Source organism: Numida meleagris, chromosome 6 (genome assembly GCF_002078875.1).
Source record: "Numida meleagris isolate 19003 breed g44 Domestic line chromosome 6, NumMel1.0, whole genome shotgun sequence".
Classification (NCBI taxonomy): Eukaryota; Metazoa; Chordata; class Aves; order Galliformes; family Numididae; genus Numida; species Numida meleagris.
In genome coordinates, this window is record NC_034414.1 from 38,728,054 (window position 1) to 38,743,894 (window position 15,841).

Here is a 15,841-nt window from a genome sequence, read left to right on the forward strand (position 1 = left end):
CAGTGGATTGGGTGGTTTTTATGTTTTTCTCCAGGAACATTAGAGATATATGCTGCTTTAGTTCACTGCAAATTGTTGCTTTTTTTCCCTTCACTGTTATTCTTACAAGTACATAAAGCCAGGTCAGTTTATTTTCTCTTTGGCTTCATGCAGAAGGACTCAAAGTTTAGTTTCCCTTTTAGGAATGATGTTTAATGATAAACACAGTTGCCTGTGTATGTCTTCTGTATTAAGAGAATGAGTATTTTTGTTTTGTTGGTAATACCCAGTTTGCACTATGCAACGAATTCATATGTGGCTTTTACTGCGCGAAAGATGCAGTTGTGTGCCAGTAGCTAAGCTATTGTAGCAAAAGCAATGAGGCAATAACATAGAATTTATTTTTGAATCTTGAGAATTTAACTGTCTTGTAGTCTCTTTGTTTAATTCGTATTCGTGGATGAGAGGTTAAAATTCTGCTTTTGAAAAGTACGCGTAACACGCTCAACTGATATTCATCCTCGATTCTTTGTTCTAAGAGATAATCACTCTAACCTAGTATTTCCCTTTTTAGCTTTTACAAGAAGCTGAAGGATGGGGTGAACGATTTAGTGAACTAAATGAACAAACTAAGATGTTTGAATCGTCTAAAGCAGATATAGAAGAAGTATTGAAGGATAAAGAGAGTCAAGTCAAGGTAAATTATGACAGCTAGCATTGAATTGGATTACTCAAACTGATGCTAACCATGAAGTTTCAAGAAAATTGAACGTATTGTCCCTGTCTTAATACTCATTAAGCTGTTTTGGGTTTTTGTTTGCTGTGTCCGTCCTCTAACGTCTCCTTTCCTGCTAAGCAAATAAAGTTGCTTAGCAGCATAGCGGAGCAGTATGACAGCCTTGGAAGGCAGCAGGTTTTAAAAAGGAAAAACACTTCTGATTCTATTCAATTTTTATAGGTATATTTTACATACTATTTTTGATAGGTGTATTTTTTTTTTTGAAATTTGGAGCATGGGGGTTAGGGCCTTATTCATATATACAAGCCCTGTGAAAAGCCTACTTACTTGGGTACTTGAACAGCCTTTGCTAGGGCATACTGGTTGACATGCAGTTTATGTTTTAATGGGAAGAGTATAATGTTGGACATTTAGAGTCCTGTACATAAAGCTCACTTAATCTACTAAGGGAACTAAATAAAGGTTAGAAAACCTGGAAAAGTAATTGTAATGGTAACTACGTTTTTATTATTTGTATTTATTTCACCGTTCTTGTTTTGTGCGGGGTTTTTTTAGTCACTGACACAGTACTTGCTGAAGATGAAAGACTGGAGTTCAGCAATCAGAGATGATGATGACACTGAAGATAACCACTGGGACACTGATTTAAAGGGTGAAACAGAAAATGGAGAACATTTAGGTACGATGTTAAAAATATTTCAGTAGATATTTTAAAAAAAAGCAAACCAGCAAACTTCCAGGAAAGTAGAAAGATGAACTTCTTAAAAATTGGATTTTCAAAAGTCACTCGATGTTATTTGTGTCAGACAAGTTATCTGATGCTTAGAAACTTCTGGAATAATGGTAGCCTGTGCTACCATGGAGTAATAGGCGGGTATAAATACAAGTGTATTAGTTGTTACAGAGAAATGAAAAGACTCAGTGCCTGGTCTCTTGCAGAATCAATTAGCTTATGTTAGTGTTAGGCAGTGATTTTCAGACATATGTAGGTGGGAGCCTTACTTGAATTTCTTCCTAAAGTTCCTCCAAGCAGTAGTACTGCAGGTCCCTAGAGCTTAATTTCTACCTCCTTGTCATTATGCAGCTGTTAGTGGTTGCAGGCAGTATGACAGCACTGGGGATAAAGATGTGGATCCCCTCAAAACAGCAGCACAGAAGAGCCTTTCCTCCTCCTGATTCGTGCACGGCTTGTGTTTTGCTAGTGCTGATGATACCGTAGAGTGCAGCCCAGTAAATCTTAACAGTGCATTCACTCTTAACGCCTGCATTCTGAGTCTGTTAGGGAGGGAGGAACACGTATTTTCTGTTCTAAAATATGCTTTGCCTATTGTGGCATTTATTATAAAAATAAACTGGTATCAGAGTAGTAAGCTCTGTCACAAATCTTTCTGTGCTTTATATGTGATGTATTCTATTTTGTCAATCAGATGATCAGCAAAAACGAACCATAAAGAAATTGATCTATGCTGCAAAGGTATGTGATTTTAAGAAATGTGTGGGTGGGAGAGGGGCGATCTAAATACAGCATATGCAATTTTTTAATGCTAAGCTTAATTGTGTATAGATATCTAGTGGTATCACAAAGTTGTGCAATGACGTTTAAACATTTTTACATGCAAACAGTTTCTAATACTTCTATTTTTTTTCATTTTGATTGTAGTTAAATGCTTGTTTAAAGACCATGGAAACAGAAAGAGATCAAATGTACTCAAAATTGTCTGATGAAAGTAAAGCTAAAGGAGAACTTACAGGTAATTAAATGGCATCACATATTATTTCCACTAAAACGTGAATTAAGATTATATTAATAGATCTACTTGATGTTTAAAATGCCTGTTTGAGTTGCTTAGCTATTTTAAATACTTCATTTTGGTGGTGAAACAGTCAAAGTTTAGTAATTTATAATTGACTGCTAGAGCACCATTTCTAAATTTTATTGTACTCTTTTGAAGTATGGAAGTTACAGAATCTTAAAATGTCTGGGATAAACGATGTTAGTGAGTATGGAATATCTTTACATCAATATTGGACATGAAACAATCGAGTTTTAGTCTAAAATTTTAAAACCATCTACTAAAATTGATAGTTTAGTTGTAGTGTATGTTGAATACTTATTAAAATCTGAAGTACTGCCTTTAGAGCGTTGAAGCTAGAAGTATCTTTATTTTTTTTCTTCTGTTGTATAGGTCATACTGAATTAAACTTAATGAAATGAAAATGCTGTCACTACAGTTTCAAAATTCTGTAATTAGCTATTGCTTTCATTGATGAAAGCAAGCAGAATAGCCATCACACTTTGATATTTGAATGATGATATGCTCTGTAAAACTATTTTTTCACGTATAATGGTCATTTACACTGACTTCTTATGCTGATGCATTTTTCAAATGGATTTTTACTCTGTCCCATAACGGTACTTAAACTTACTTGAAGCTCGTTCTTTAGGGTTAGGAATAGTAAATAAAGAGACATGACTGATTTTAGTCTGGATAGATAAAGTGATTAGACAAATCTTAGCCAGAATTACCCCTTCAGGCATCTTAGCATGACTTTCTATGGGTAGTCTAGAAGAATATATGATGATAAGGATTTTACTCTTTTAAAAAGTACGATAATAAAAGCTGTGTGCATTGTGAGTTACAAAACTGCATTGTCTAGAGCAGCTCTACCACTTGGAGGGGTTGCAAATGTTGTTTGCGCAGAGCTGCACTTTGTGGCAGGTAGAGAATATCATCTCTAGCTTCCCATCAAAGGGCCAATACTGTTTCTCAATTTGTGTAATTTACTGAAATGTACTAATACACGTTACTGTATGCTTTATTAAGTTAACATAGTATCAAAAGTTTTTACAGGCTTTTTACAGTCCAAAATTGTTACAAATACTTTAATCTTATAACCTGTGTCTAATTCCTAATATAATTATCTCTATATTTGACAGAGCGTATAGAAAACCTCCAAAGTGAACAAGTTTCCTTACAATCTGAAAATGAACGTTTGGAAAGTGAAGTTCAAAAGCTTCAGCAGAAACTTAAAGTTATGACTGAGCTTTATCAAGAAAATGAAATGAAACTACACAGGTGATGGTTCCTCTTGACTTTAATGTTAAATGCTTATTGCTTGAAATTCACACACTTTCGTTTGGGGGGGTGAAAATGATTGGAAAATTTGAATATTCTTTAGCAGAGTTCTCTGATGTAAGGAAATTCTGTTATGTTGCACTTTTTTGTACCTTTGTGGTCAAGGTAGTTTTATATTGTCTCCATGGAAGTGATGGTATATTATTTTAGGACTTTTCCAAAGCAAGTACAGAAAAAAGGATGACAGGAGAAGTAACAACTCTTTAATCTGTGAAGTTAGAAAGCTTGGCTTTTAAGTAAAGATACAATGTAATTTATCTATCAAAGGTGCTGCAAGAAATACAATCGGTAACTTCTTTAACTGCGGAGTATATGCGATATAGTAACAGGGGAGCTAGTAATGTCTGTGGAAGATTGGTGCTACATGTAAAACTAAGCTAGGAGTTGAAATGTGGAGAAGCCAGCTATTATCAGTAAGCAGCATGGAACCTCGGTGTGTTAGGCTTTCCTTACCAACAAAGAGGCAATACAAAGGCCATACCATCTGCCTCCCAGTAAGAATGATGGTAGGGTTTGTGACTTACTGACCGAAATAAAATACGGAAAGGATTGGAAATCCAGCTGGTAGAGATGGGATGGAACATGGAAAACCTTCAGAAGCATATGTGTCTGTGTAGCTGTGGTGGGGGCAGGGGGAAATCATAGGGCGTGAATTTACAGTTCAACTAGTCAAAAATTACTTCTTCAAGGAGCAAACGTAATTCTGGAGGCAGCAAGAGAAGCAGCACAAGTCTTGATTCTGTACTAAGCAGCATGCAGGGCCTATTTTAAGTGTTGCTTTCAACAGCTCTGTAGCTCATATGTAATACGTAATTGGCATCCTTGTAGGTGTAGCAAAACCCAAAAATCCACTACATTAACATTTGATTTTAAGAGATGGGGGGATAGAAAGGAAACTATTAACGATTAACCATTTAAAGATACCGTGCCGAAGCTCAGCAAACCTATGCTCCTTGTCAAAGACAAGAATAGCCAATACAGATCGAAGTCAGTTTGATAGCTGAATAAAAGAGGCTATTACTACTAGCAGGGCATCTGCTAAATAGCTGGTGAAGTAGCACTGAAAGATAACGTAGGCCTGTGTAGTTGGGGTTTGTTTTGGTTGTGGTTGGTTTGGGGTTGTTTTGGGTTGTGTGTGTGTGTGTGTGTGTGTGTGTGTGCTTTTTGGATTGTTTTAAATAGAAATACTTACTCCCTAATGAGTAAATATTTTGCAGAAGGAGAACTTCAGTATTTAGGAACTTAAATTGTTTTCCAAAATGCTTTTAGGAATAGTGATAATGCTTCGTAAAGCAAAACTAATAAACTGAATAAATGAATAAGAATAAAATCTAGTCCTGATCTTGCCACTTAATTTGTTGTCTGTAAAACCCTTTATCGATACATTAGAGCCAAGTGATGAGAGATTTTTTTTCTTGATATTCTGACTACAGAATTATTGACTTAAAAGCAGAATTAACCTTAGTTTGTGAATTTTCTTAAAGAAAACTGACAGTAGAAGAGAGAGAACGCCTACAAAAAGAAGAAAAGCTTTCTAAAGTAGATGAGAAAATTAGTCATGCTGCCGAAGAACTAAACAGCTACAGGTAATCACAAATTTTATTTCACTAAATATTGTTTCATTTTTGTGTGTGCACTCGTGTTTAGTAATATGTACGTAACTGAGAACAGAAGACCGCTGAGAGCTTTTCCATTGGAACGTTATTCATAATGAAATGTCAGCTGAACAGACAGCAAAATACAAAGTTAAAAGGAGAATACTGTGAAATGAATGTAACGTTCAGTTTTCCCATAGTTCTGAACATATTCACTGTGTAGTTTTAGAATTCTGTTTCTGTATGTCTAAGTTCTAAAATAGCGTTACTGTTTAGAAATTCTTCTCTAAAATACCCTAATGTGGGAATATTTTCTGTCATTTTTTAACTGGTTTTCTCTGTTTTGTGCTAGGCCTGCTGTTCTGTAGTTTCTCAAACCGTAGCGTAATTCTTTGATCTGTAGTGTATGTTTCCTCTCTACCTTCAGTGCTTAAGGGAGTGTTGACTCAGAGTGAACAATACAGATCAGCAGTGCTTTCTGAAGAGTTAATTACACTAATTTTCCTTTGGAATATGAAGTTACTGTAGGCATTCTTCAGTATTCTTACAGAAATACAGAATTCACTTTTTAGTATCCTCACCATGTGTCTTTGGGCCGCCTGCAGAGGCAGCGTACAGGCCAGCTGGCAACAAGGTAGCTTCATGCTTTCTGTGGTCTGGAAATAACCTTAGTGCAAGTAACTGTCCCTCAGAACTGACTGGTAGCCTGAAATGGCACAAGGTTCCAGCCACATAGCAGTTGCTGCACTGGGTAAGGCTGGCTGTTAGGGCGTTATGTAGAGGGATATCCTTTGTATTGGAAACATATCACAGACCGCTGAAGAGTTGGGAAGGATGTTAATAGTTTTGGTTTTTGTTTTCAGCATCCTGTTTGTACTGCTTCAAGGACCGCAGGGTACACAGAAATGACATTAGCGATGTTAATTCTAGGCCTTAGTAACAATACTTACTTCTAGATACAAAATCTTAAGTACTATGATTGTGTTTGCTATATGTAAAACTATTTTTTCTCAACATTTTATTACGGTGTCATAAATACTATTTTTTGTTACAGACAGCGAGCAAAAGATCTGGAAGAAGAGCTAGAACGAACCATTCGCTCTTATCAGAATCAGGTCTGTGCTTTGTGTCACTTGGCACCCGTGCCAAGTAGGATGGGTGCTACTGCACCGAAATACCACTTAGGTTGTGGTATTTTATCTGGCTTTTGTTTTGTTCTCTTTTAACCTCTCTTATGCCATCTGTTGTGGTTGACTCAGTTTCTTAGCAGAGGTCACTATGTAACTTTATGAAAAAGGAGCTTTGGTTTAAGTTTGTCTCATAATTACACACATTAAATTTATGAATGAGAGCATTTACGCAATCTTAACTTTTCTTCTTCAGATGAATAATGCGCTTCAGTAATGATCTAGCAAATGCGTTTTTTCCACAGATTACTTCACATGAGAAGAAAGCTCATGATAATTGGGTAAGTTCAAAACACTAAATTTTCTTAGTTCTGTGTCAGCTAGTGTCTCTCTTTTCAGGGATTTGAATAGCTTGCTTTATAAGCTCAGTAGAATTTCAGTACTGTGGTGTTACTTGCTATAGCACTAAATCTGCTTGAATAACATGCTATCATTTAATAAGAGTGTGACATTTTGCAAATAACACAAGCATTTGGCCTTGCTTCAGTGCCATTTTAATATTTTTCCTGGATGTACTCCACTCCTTTTATCTACTAATAGAAGACATTATGTCCTCTGAGAACAGTATGTTCCATTGACAGCTTCCTAAGAATGGTGCTACAAATTCCATTTTCACCTTTTTCCAAACAGAAAATGTTAAAATGTCTCCTGACTAATATAGCCTTCAGTTTCGCAGAACGGACTGTATGAGATTGTCCCGTTCAAAGTTATGGCACTTCATGATTCTGATATTACAGATCTGAATTGTGTTATTTTAATATAAAATTTTCATATGTAAAATTGGAGACTTTAAATCTTGTATGTATTCTGTAGATGCTTCAAAGCAGCTATCGCTTAGGAATTCCATTCCTGCAGTTCTACAAATCTGCAGGAAAGCCTCATTGTTTCCAAACTCGGCTAGTAGAACTGCTAGTGTAATTTGGCAGTGCATTTGAGGCTGTTTCATGTGCATTATACATGAGTAATGTATGATGAAAATACATACACACTTACACACCTCAGATAGAAAAATGTCTTCGACCTAGGAGCTGTCACATTTATGAAAGATTTAATTAATAAACAGAAATATCTAAGCATCTGATTTTTGTCCCTCTTGAAAGCTGACAGCTCGAGCAGCTGAAAGACAACTCAATGATATAAGAAAAGAAAACGCACATAACAGGCAAAAGTAAGTGCAGTCCTGACCTGATTCTAAACAGAAGTTATTTGGCATGTGGGCATGTTTTGGATTTGTGCAATTCAGTGTTTTCTAGAGCTGTGTTAACCAGCCGTAATTATGACAGGGCAGAGAGAGCGCGGTGTTCCGTTCTAGCTTTGAAAGAGAGAGAGACAGCTGAGGATTCCTGTAATGATACCGTGCAAGAAAATATGAACTATGTGAGGTTCATAAAAGAAGCAGAATTGTAGTACTAGGACTCTAAGGTTTTGATGATACTATTTTTCCAGTATGTATGAATTAACCAGAAGTCATGATTACCAAATGATCTTGCAGCTTAAGTCAGAATTTAGTACTGACCTGATGGCTCAGGTGGTGGGAGGGAACTTCTGGATGTACAGTAAAATTAACACCTGAAGCGTATCTTGGAGTGCTCGTGAGAGCATTGTGCTAGGACTTGTGATATCTAACATGCTATTCAGCTTCTGAATTCCAGTGTAAATGCAGTAGGATAAACAAATTTGAGGAATTGCTCAAGTCAGAGTTCAGTGACATCCCTTGTATTTTTTTTTTAATTTAGGGAATGAAGTACGTCTGTCTGTTTAGCACTTACAATAGAAATGTTAATAGTAAGCAGTGCAGTCCAATAAAATTTTTGCACTTTTTGTTTATTTACAGATTAACTGAAGCAGAATTTAAACTTGACCTTTTAGAAAAAGATCCTTACGCTCTTGATGTTCCAGTTAGACCATTTAGAGGTAAAGTATTGAACTGTAAAATAGACCCTAATTGTTCTGGATTCTGGTTTTGTTTCCTGAGACCACACATATGTAATTGTTTCAAACCTATCTTAGCCATGCGTATGTACAAATAAGTCATGTCAAAAAAAAAAAAAAAGTTGTAAGTCACTGTAGGTAATATTGAAACTAAGAGTGTTGGTAGCATTGATGAGAGTAGACTGGAAATATGACACATACGGTAATTGGAACACAGTTCTCATTTCACTTATTCAATTTAGTTTTAAACTTCACCTGAGAAGTTAATTACTTTATACAGTCTGCTAAACTGAGTATTGTGAACTTGAGTATTTTGTTTTAACTGTTCCAGAGCATTCCCCATATGGACCCTCACCAATGGGCCGGCCTTCATCTGAAACAAGAGCTTTTCTTTCCCCTCCAACTTTATTGGAGGGTCCTTTAAGGCTTTCACCTATGCTTCCAGGTGCAGGAGGAGGAAGAGGTACAATTCTTAAACTTGAAAACCTGTCTATTCTGGCTTTCTCTCTCCTCTGCTATAAATCTGTCACACCTTTTGCTCTTACTGGTGACAAAAGCATTGAAACAACCAATTCAGTATAAACAGACAAACTCTTCCTGTTTTTCAACTTGCTTCTACATCTGTCTAATGTACACCAGCACAATGGAAAATTTTGTTGGTTTGGGTTAGTCAGCGGATTCGCTTTAGAAGCACAAATTGAGGAAAGAGCCAAACTTGGTCATATTTCTTGGACAAATGCAGTTCTGTTGAAATAACTTACAATTTTAAGTTAAATGAGTCAATTGGATTTCTGAAGAAAAAATACAGACGCTTCCATCTCATTTATTTAAAGACAGAGAAGGAAGGTGGAAGTACTTACATTCTCAAAAATATTTTATTGAGAGTCATGAAAAATGATTCTGTAGGAAGTTACCGATTCAGTGAAATCCTTCTCTCCCTTTAGTTTCTAAGTTTGAGACAGTCATTGTACATGGGGATGGTCTTATGTAGTGCTGAAAGAGAACAGGAAGGCTGTGTGTGAGGTGTAGAACATAGAGGTTGAGAAGTAGGTGAAGGAAAGCTGTGGTGTCTTAGGTGTTAAGGGAAGGAAATGTGACTACTTCATGTTTATTTTTTAATGGAAACAATGTAGGTGAATTCTAGCGTGGAGTTGAGCGTCTGTTGCAGGTAATGAAGAAGCTACTATATAACATACTACTGATCTTAAATCTGTTGGCAACTGTACTTAATGGGAAATATGTCAAAATATCTATAAGGATTTCACTAATCAACACTGATTTTTAAAAACTAGTGTTGTCTATTTATTTACTTTGATTCTTTGTAAATAATATACTCGGTTGCATCTGAAACTTGATTCACGTTCTAAGAGAGAAGAAAAAGCTGAGATTGAATGTTCAAACATAGCTATACCACAGACAACAAAAACTACATATTGGACAGCTTACTTGAATAGAGGCAGTAAGTAATGAAATTGAGATGTCACATGACTCTTCAGACTGTAGCTCAGCTGTTACTGGTGAGTAAGAGTGAAAACTGGATTTCAAAGTGCAGTCTTAGCAAGGAAAGTAACTCTGCAAAGACATAACTGTGGTTCATTTTGCAATAATGCACTAATATAACTTGGACAGATTAAACAAATTATGCGTTTAGTCAATGTAACTGCAGAGTAATTATAGCTCTCATCTCACTTTGTGCAAGATAGAAAATGGCTTTGAATTCTAGGTTGAATTTTGGAATAGAGGAGGATACCAGAATTCTGTATTTATGTCAATCTTCAGACCAAGTCTTACCTTCAAGAAAACTTTAAACCTGAAGTCACAATTTCTCTTCCACTTACTTATATGTTGACCTGGTCTTTTCTACTTTTTTTTCTTTTATTAGAGAGAATGAGAGTAGTATTGAATATAATATGAAGAGATATTTTTAATGAGGAAATTAACTTTGATAATTTTTAAATTGGTGAGGTCTTGATAGTGATGGTTGTTTTAGTGTTAAAAATAACTTTGACCGTAAAGGCATTAGTTTCTTTTAATTGAACTAATAGGAACTCTTAACAGTGATTTAAAACAAACAAACAAACAGGTACTGTAGATTACATTTCTCTTGAATGAAGACTTTTTCCTTCCAAACAAACCTTTAAAGGCTTCTTGTAAATCATCATCAGCAAACAGCTGGAGATTCCTGTGGACCCTTGCTCCTCTCCTATCTTGAAAGTGTTGGCATTTCAGATATTTTCCGTTGTTTTCAGACTTAATGAAGAAAGACATAATGGAGGGTTTAAAAACCTGAGAAAATAGCTATCTGATTTCTTCAATTAGGATCCAGAGGGCCAGGATCTACTGTCATGTATGAAGCCAGTAACGAACGAGGAGACATGAGTTCTGATAGATTAACTGATCCCCACAGACCTCCCTCAGATACTGGGTCCCTGTCTCCTCCTTGGGACAGAGAACGCAGAATAATTCTGCCACCATCAGGTACAGAAATCTGCTTAGCTACTGGAAGAATGGAATTACTGACCTGCGGTGTATATATTTAAGTATTTTTTGCTTGTAATAAAGAAACAAAGATACTACAATTTAAAAAATGAACATTAAAAAAAAATCAAACAGATATAGAACAATTGTCAGTTGCAGCAAGATATTATAATTGCATATAAGCCTCACTGGCTGCATATGAGCCTGATCATGAAACTCAAAGTTCATTCAGGGTGAACTTTCCCATTTGCCAGATCTCGCTACTTAAAGGATACTGCAGAGGTAGTCCTGTTTTCTTGGCCGGGACTGTGTTCTTACCCACTCTTGCTCTGAATCTCACTGCTTCAGTTTGCCTTGTAGCTGCATATCAGCTAGATTCAGTGCAAGTAAATTGAAAACGTGGTAGAGCACCATGAAATGCAATGGGAAATGTCACTCTTAGATTAGTGTGGTTTAAATAAACAGTAGATTATTTTTATATTGGCCTTCATTGCTACTGAATCTAAGATTGTTCTCCCTCCTTGATTAATAGTCACTTTGGCTATTTACAAAAATGTAAGATATCCAGATAATTTTGCTGGTATAAAATTGTATGAAACACTGAGCTGTTTAGTGATATTTTGATTTTTTTTTTTCCCCAACAATAGGTGAGCCTTATACTGATTCAGTTCTTCCTCCTCGAAGACAAGAAAGACTTTTCCCTAATCCTCCAAATACTGGAAGGCTTTCCGGACCAGCTGAGCTGCGGACTTACAATATGCAGTCTTTTGACAAGACAGGTGGGAATTGCTTTACCTGGCTTCTACGGTACAATCAACTTGAGAATCTCAGCGCAGGGTGACTATCTGTACTAAGCCATGGGAGGGATCAGCAATAGCAGTCTCTTCTGAGTACATAGTTCTTGGGCAGTTGGTAGCCTGCTTAACAGAAACAGTGGATAACGTTGCTGCCAACAACTAGCAGCTCATTAACTTTGTGAATGTTGCTTTTTAGAGGCATCTAATTTCACCAGCCTTAGGCATTTGTAAAAATACACCCATCACCACCTGATCTTAGAAGAGCAACATCTCACAGTAGTGGAATCCAGGCTCCAGCTCTAAAGTTAATTGAGTACAATTTCTCAGCAAGTTAACAGGCCTTTTCCTAAGATGAGATGAGGCAGATCTCCAGAGAGCAAGAAACTTGTCAGAAGGGTTAAAGTTTGACAGAGTTTGAGAGCAACGTAACAGGGATTTAAAACAGAAAGTGTTATGCCGCTTGTACATCAAGGAATTATTCTCTGCATGCCTTAAGAAAATGTTTCAGGTTGTTAAGTAATGGCTTCTCTAACATAGGCAAGGCCTGCTTGAAATGATGTGATGCTGTTGCACTTTATGTCAGGAGTATGTTTTAGTGCAGTAATTCCCAACCTGGGGGTTTACAAAGTAGGACTTCCAGCTGAAGTGAGAGTTCCCAAAGAAATAAGGTATGAGAAGGAAAGGGAAAAATTGTGGTAATCTCTAGTAAAATGCACCTGTAACTTCTAAGAAAAAAATGAAAAAAATGGGAAAAAAGTATCTGGATACAAGAAACTTTAGTAAAAGCTGCAGCCTGGGAATATTCATGTGCAACTTGTGCACAGGTTGGTGAAAATGCCCAAGCATAGCTTTTGTGTTTCTCGGTTGTCTTTCAGGCTGCTTACAGAGTAGTTGCTTGGCACAGCAGTACCTTTTATTTTCTTGCCTTTATCTTCTGATTTAAGAAAAAATACTGGTGGTGGTCAGCACCGAGTAACTTGTTTAACTTCTGCATACAGATGGGCAAACATCTTCAGAAAATAGCCCACTAACAGAACCAAGCGGAAATGAGATGAAAGATCATTCTAATCTTAGCGTAAGTAGCTAAACAGAAACTTGATTTAAAATATATTAAAAATATATAGAAAAAATGTCTGTAATATTCAGTAACATTATATTGCACTGTGCAGTCCAAGTTATAAAAGTCCACATACAGTTTTATCACAGTATTCACTGTCTTGTGAGTTAACTTTGAGATGTTTATAATGTAATCCCTGCTGAAAATTAATTTAAAACTGAAAGGTGAAACTATGATGAAGCTGATGACCAGTGCACCAAAGTAGCCTTGCTCAGGATTATGCCTCTCGGACCTGGTTTATAGCTTGTGTGATAGTCCACGTCAAAGTGGACCTGACTGGATTGAAGATACTGTCTTTTCTTTTCCCTAAGCTCTCTTCCCTGTTTTTACTGTGTTACAGAACTCGCTCCCTGATCAGCTGCTGGCATCAGACAGTGAAGGAGCCAGCTCAGGGTTTGCTCCTCCACCTTTCCCGCCAGTCAGACCTCCAATGATGCCTATGGATCCCCGAGGACCCTTCATGAGACGACCCCCTTTCCCTCCCCCTCCCCCTGCTGGCATGTATGGACCACGTGAATGTTTTCCAGTACGAGACTTGGGGCTTCCACGCCCTCCGCTGCCAAGTACGTAACTCCTGTTAGCATTTACTTCAGGCTAATGAACATTAGTGGTTTATTGCGTGTTCGTTCAGGGTGATACCTCAAATCTGTATCTGCACAAACCACTTTCAGTTTGTCTAACTTTCTGGTTAAGGCGGTAGTGTATACTTCACAGCTGCTCACGGTGGTAGTGTTTTTTACTAATATTACCTTTGGAAAATAGCATACAGTGTTCAGCAGCTGAAAGGTTCCTTTTCTCGGGTAGAAAAGCAAGTAGTTGTGAGGCTGCATCAGACATAAACTGTAGAACTTCATCATTCTTTAGCTGTGAGCTAGCTAATGTCCAGACAAAGGCATGCAATTGTGACATACCTATTGTTTCACCTTGTAGTTTCCATTTTTGGAGCAAGATGCAGGTATCAGACTGAAGGGCTTCTTTCTGCCTTTTTTCTTCTCTGATGAAGCTGTGAGGAAGTAATCTCTATCTTCCCCAGTACCTGTATGGTATGACAGCCAAGGGCTACCAGATCAGACCGCACGTCCTACCAAAGGTAGCAGTGGCAGCAGCAGCCCATAGCAGACACTAATTGGCTGCTGCCACAAGCAGTACTGAGGAAAGTGGGTATTTTGTCCTTCCCTTTCCTGGTGTATTTGTCTCATTGGAGAACATCATCTTCTAAGATGGTTCTACCTTGTGACTTCTAATTACAGGTAGGCCATTGTGAGCAGTAAGGTGCATGGAGTAGAATGAGCAGGTGTGGGTTTGCTGGTGTGATTGGTATTAACTGGACTACTCTCATTGCCTCACAGTGAGAAATCCATTTCCCATGAGATCTTTTCCTCACTATCCACCTCAGCGACCTGAATTCTTGCCTCCATCCCTACCTCCTGAAAACAGAATTGAGTCACCTCAGTCAAATACGTCGGCCACAGAACAACCAGAACCACAGCAAGAGACTTGACAGAGTTGTTTGAGCACCATGCTGAACCATTTCTGTACTCTTCGAATGGCATTTTCCCTTATGTTAAGTAACCGCTGTTACTTAGGTATAAATAAACTACTTTGCTCAAATTGAAGCTTAATAGAAACTTCTCAGGATAGTATTTTGTAAATAGAGAATGAAATATAACTACGAATATTGTGAATAAGTGATTTCCATTGTACAGTAGTCACTTTAAGTATTTCTAATTTGGGTGATCTCTTCAGAGGTATATAAAATTAAATAATGTGAATCATTTTAAAAGTGCAGCTGCTTTGTCCTTGTTTAGCTGTACAGGGAAGCTTTGCATGTTAAAAGTGATGCTTGCTCTATGAATAGAATGTGAAAAAAAATTGAATAAATAAAGATGATAAAAAGAAATAACTACTTTTGTAGTGCCACGTTAACAGGGAAGTTTCAGGAAAGGGAAGACGAACTGATACTGTTCCCAACTACATACATACTCATTAATGACTTATAGGTAATCTTTCAGGTAAAAAAGCTTCACAGGGTGGCAGATGCCAACGACTTACCATTGTGGCATGAAGGAAAGGAAACGTAGAGCAACTCTCTTATCACTACTGGAAACTGCTAGCATAAGGTAACCATGTTTTATTGCGGGTTTGTTTGGTGTTTTTTTTTTTTTAAGGCAAGATGCTGTGAAAGCAAGGAATTACCATCTTAAAATTATATGTGATGCTTCAGCATCACCAGACAAATTGCTGTTAGAGATGTGCAGCCACAGTAAACAGCAGTTGAAGTCCTAGTTAGTTTTTTTTGTATTTTCCACTGTCCCAGCATGAATTCACTTTAACGGTATTCAGATTTTAACACTAGCAAGGGACAAAACAAAACAAAAGCACTCGCCAACCTTATCGTCTTCATCCTTTCAACTCTGCAAGGCTGGAGAGCCATCAGCATTTATCAACAAAGTAGCCATACAGCATGGTAGGAGACTTCTGTAACCACGTAATATTACAGGTAATAGAAACAGCAAAGAAAGGTAAAATTCCTTTCTTGCCTGGAAAGAGCACAGAAGCAAGTATAACCAATATACTTCACAAAAGGGAAGCAACAAAAGTTGTCAAGAACATGCTGTTAAGACAAGCATGCATTGAAAAGAAACCCAAACATAATTGTTTTAGGGGCTAGAAAACGGTTTTAGAATTGTATCCACACTTTGTAGTGAGTGTTAGGTTTCACAAAAAAAAGCAGAACTGAAAAACACGAGAAGAGTGGCAAATCGCAGAATTAATGATTGTGCATCTCTTTGTTTCTTGCCCCATGGTAGCGGTTGTTAGAGCAGCCTGCAACCAGGGCACAGATCCTTAAGGTGACAGGCTGCATCAGAACAGAGCCTT

The 15,841-nt window shown here is 37.2% G+C and overlaps 1 protein-coding gene across 5 annotated transcripts in view; it reads left to right on the forward strand.

Annotated features, from left to right (window-relative positions):
- Window positions 1-14,864, forward strand: part of MIA2 (melanoma inhibitory activity 2) — a 29,194-nt gene extending 14,330 nt beyond the window's left edge. For 3 of the 5 annotated variants that reach the window (XM_021401279.1, XM_021401280.1, XM_021401278.1), the window contains exons 9-24: window positions 554-676; window positions 1,274-1,397; window positions 2,146-2,192; window positions 2,379-2,469; window positions 3,657-3,795; window positions 5,340-5,441; window positions 6,505-6,565; window positions 6,883-6,918; window positions 7,738-7,805; window positions 8,472-8,551; window positions 8,901-9,032; window positions 10,889-11,047; window positions 11,695-11,826; window positions 12,843-12,919; window positions 13,302-13,524; window positions 14,311-14,861. In XM_021401279.1, the coding sequence (XP_021256954.1) occupies window positions 554-676; window positions 1,274-1,397; window positions 2,146-2,192; window positions 2,379-2,469; window positions 3,657-3,795; window positions 5,340-5,441; window positions 6,505-6,565; window positions 6,883-6,918; window positions 7,738-7,805; window positions 8,472-8,551; window positions 8,901-9,032; window positions 10,889-11,047; window positions 11,695-11,826; window positions 12,843-12,919; window positions 13,302-13,524; window positions 14,311-14,462 (1,746 nt within the window). In that variant the 3' untranslated portion in view covers window positions 14,463-14,861. Of the gene's footprint in view, window positions 1-553; window positions 677-1,273; window positions 1,398-2,145; window positions 2,193-2,378; window positions 2,470-3,656; window positions 3,796-5,339; window positions 5,442-6,504; window positions 6,566-6,882; window positions 6,919-7,737; window positions 7,806-8,471; window positions 8,552-8,900; window positions 9,033-10,888; window positions 11,048-11,694; window positions 11,827-12,842; window positions 12,920-13,301; window positions 13,525-14,310 lie in introns of all 5 variants that reach the window. The other 2 variants (XM_021401276.1, XM_021401277.1) reach the window with 1 other exon arrangement.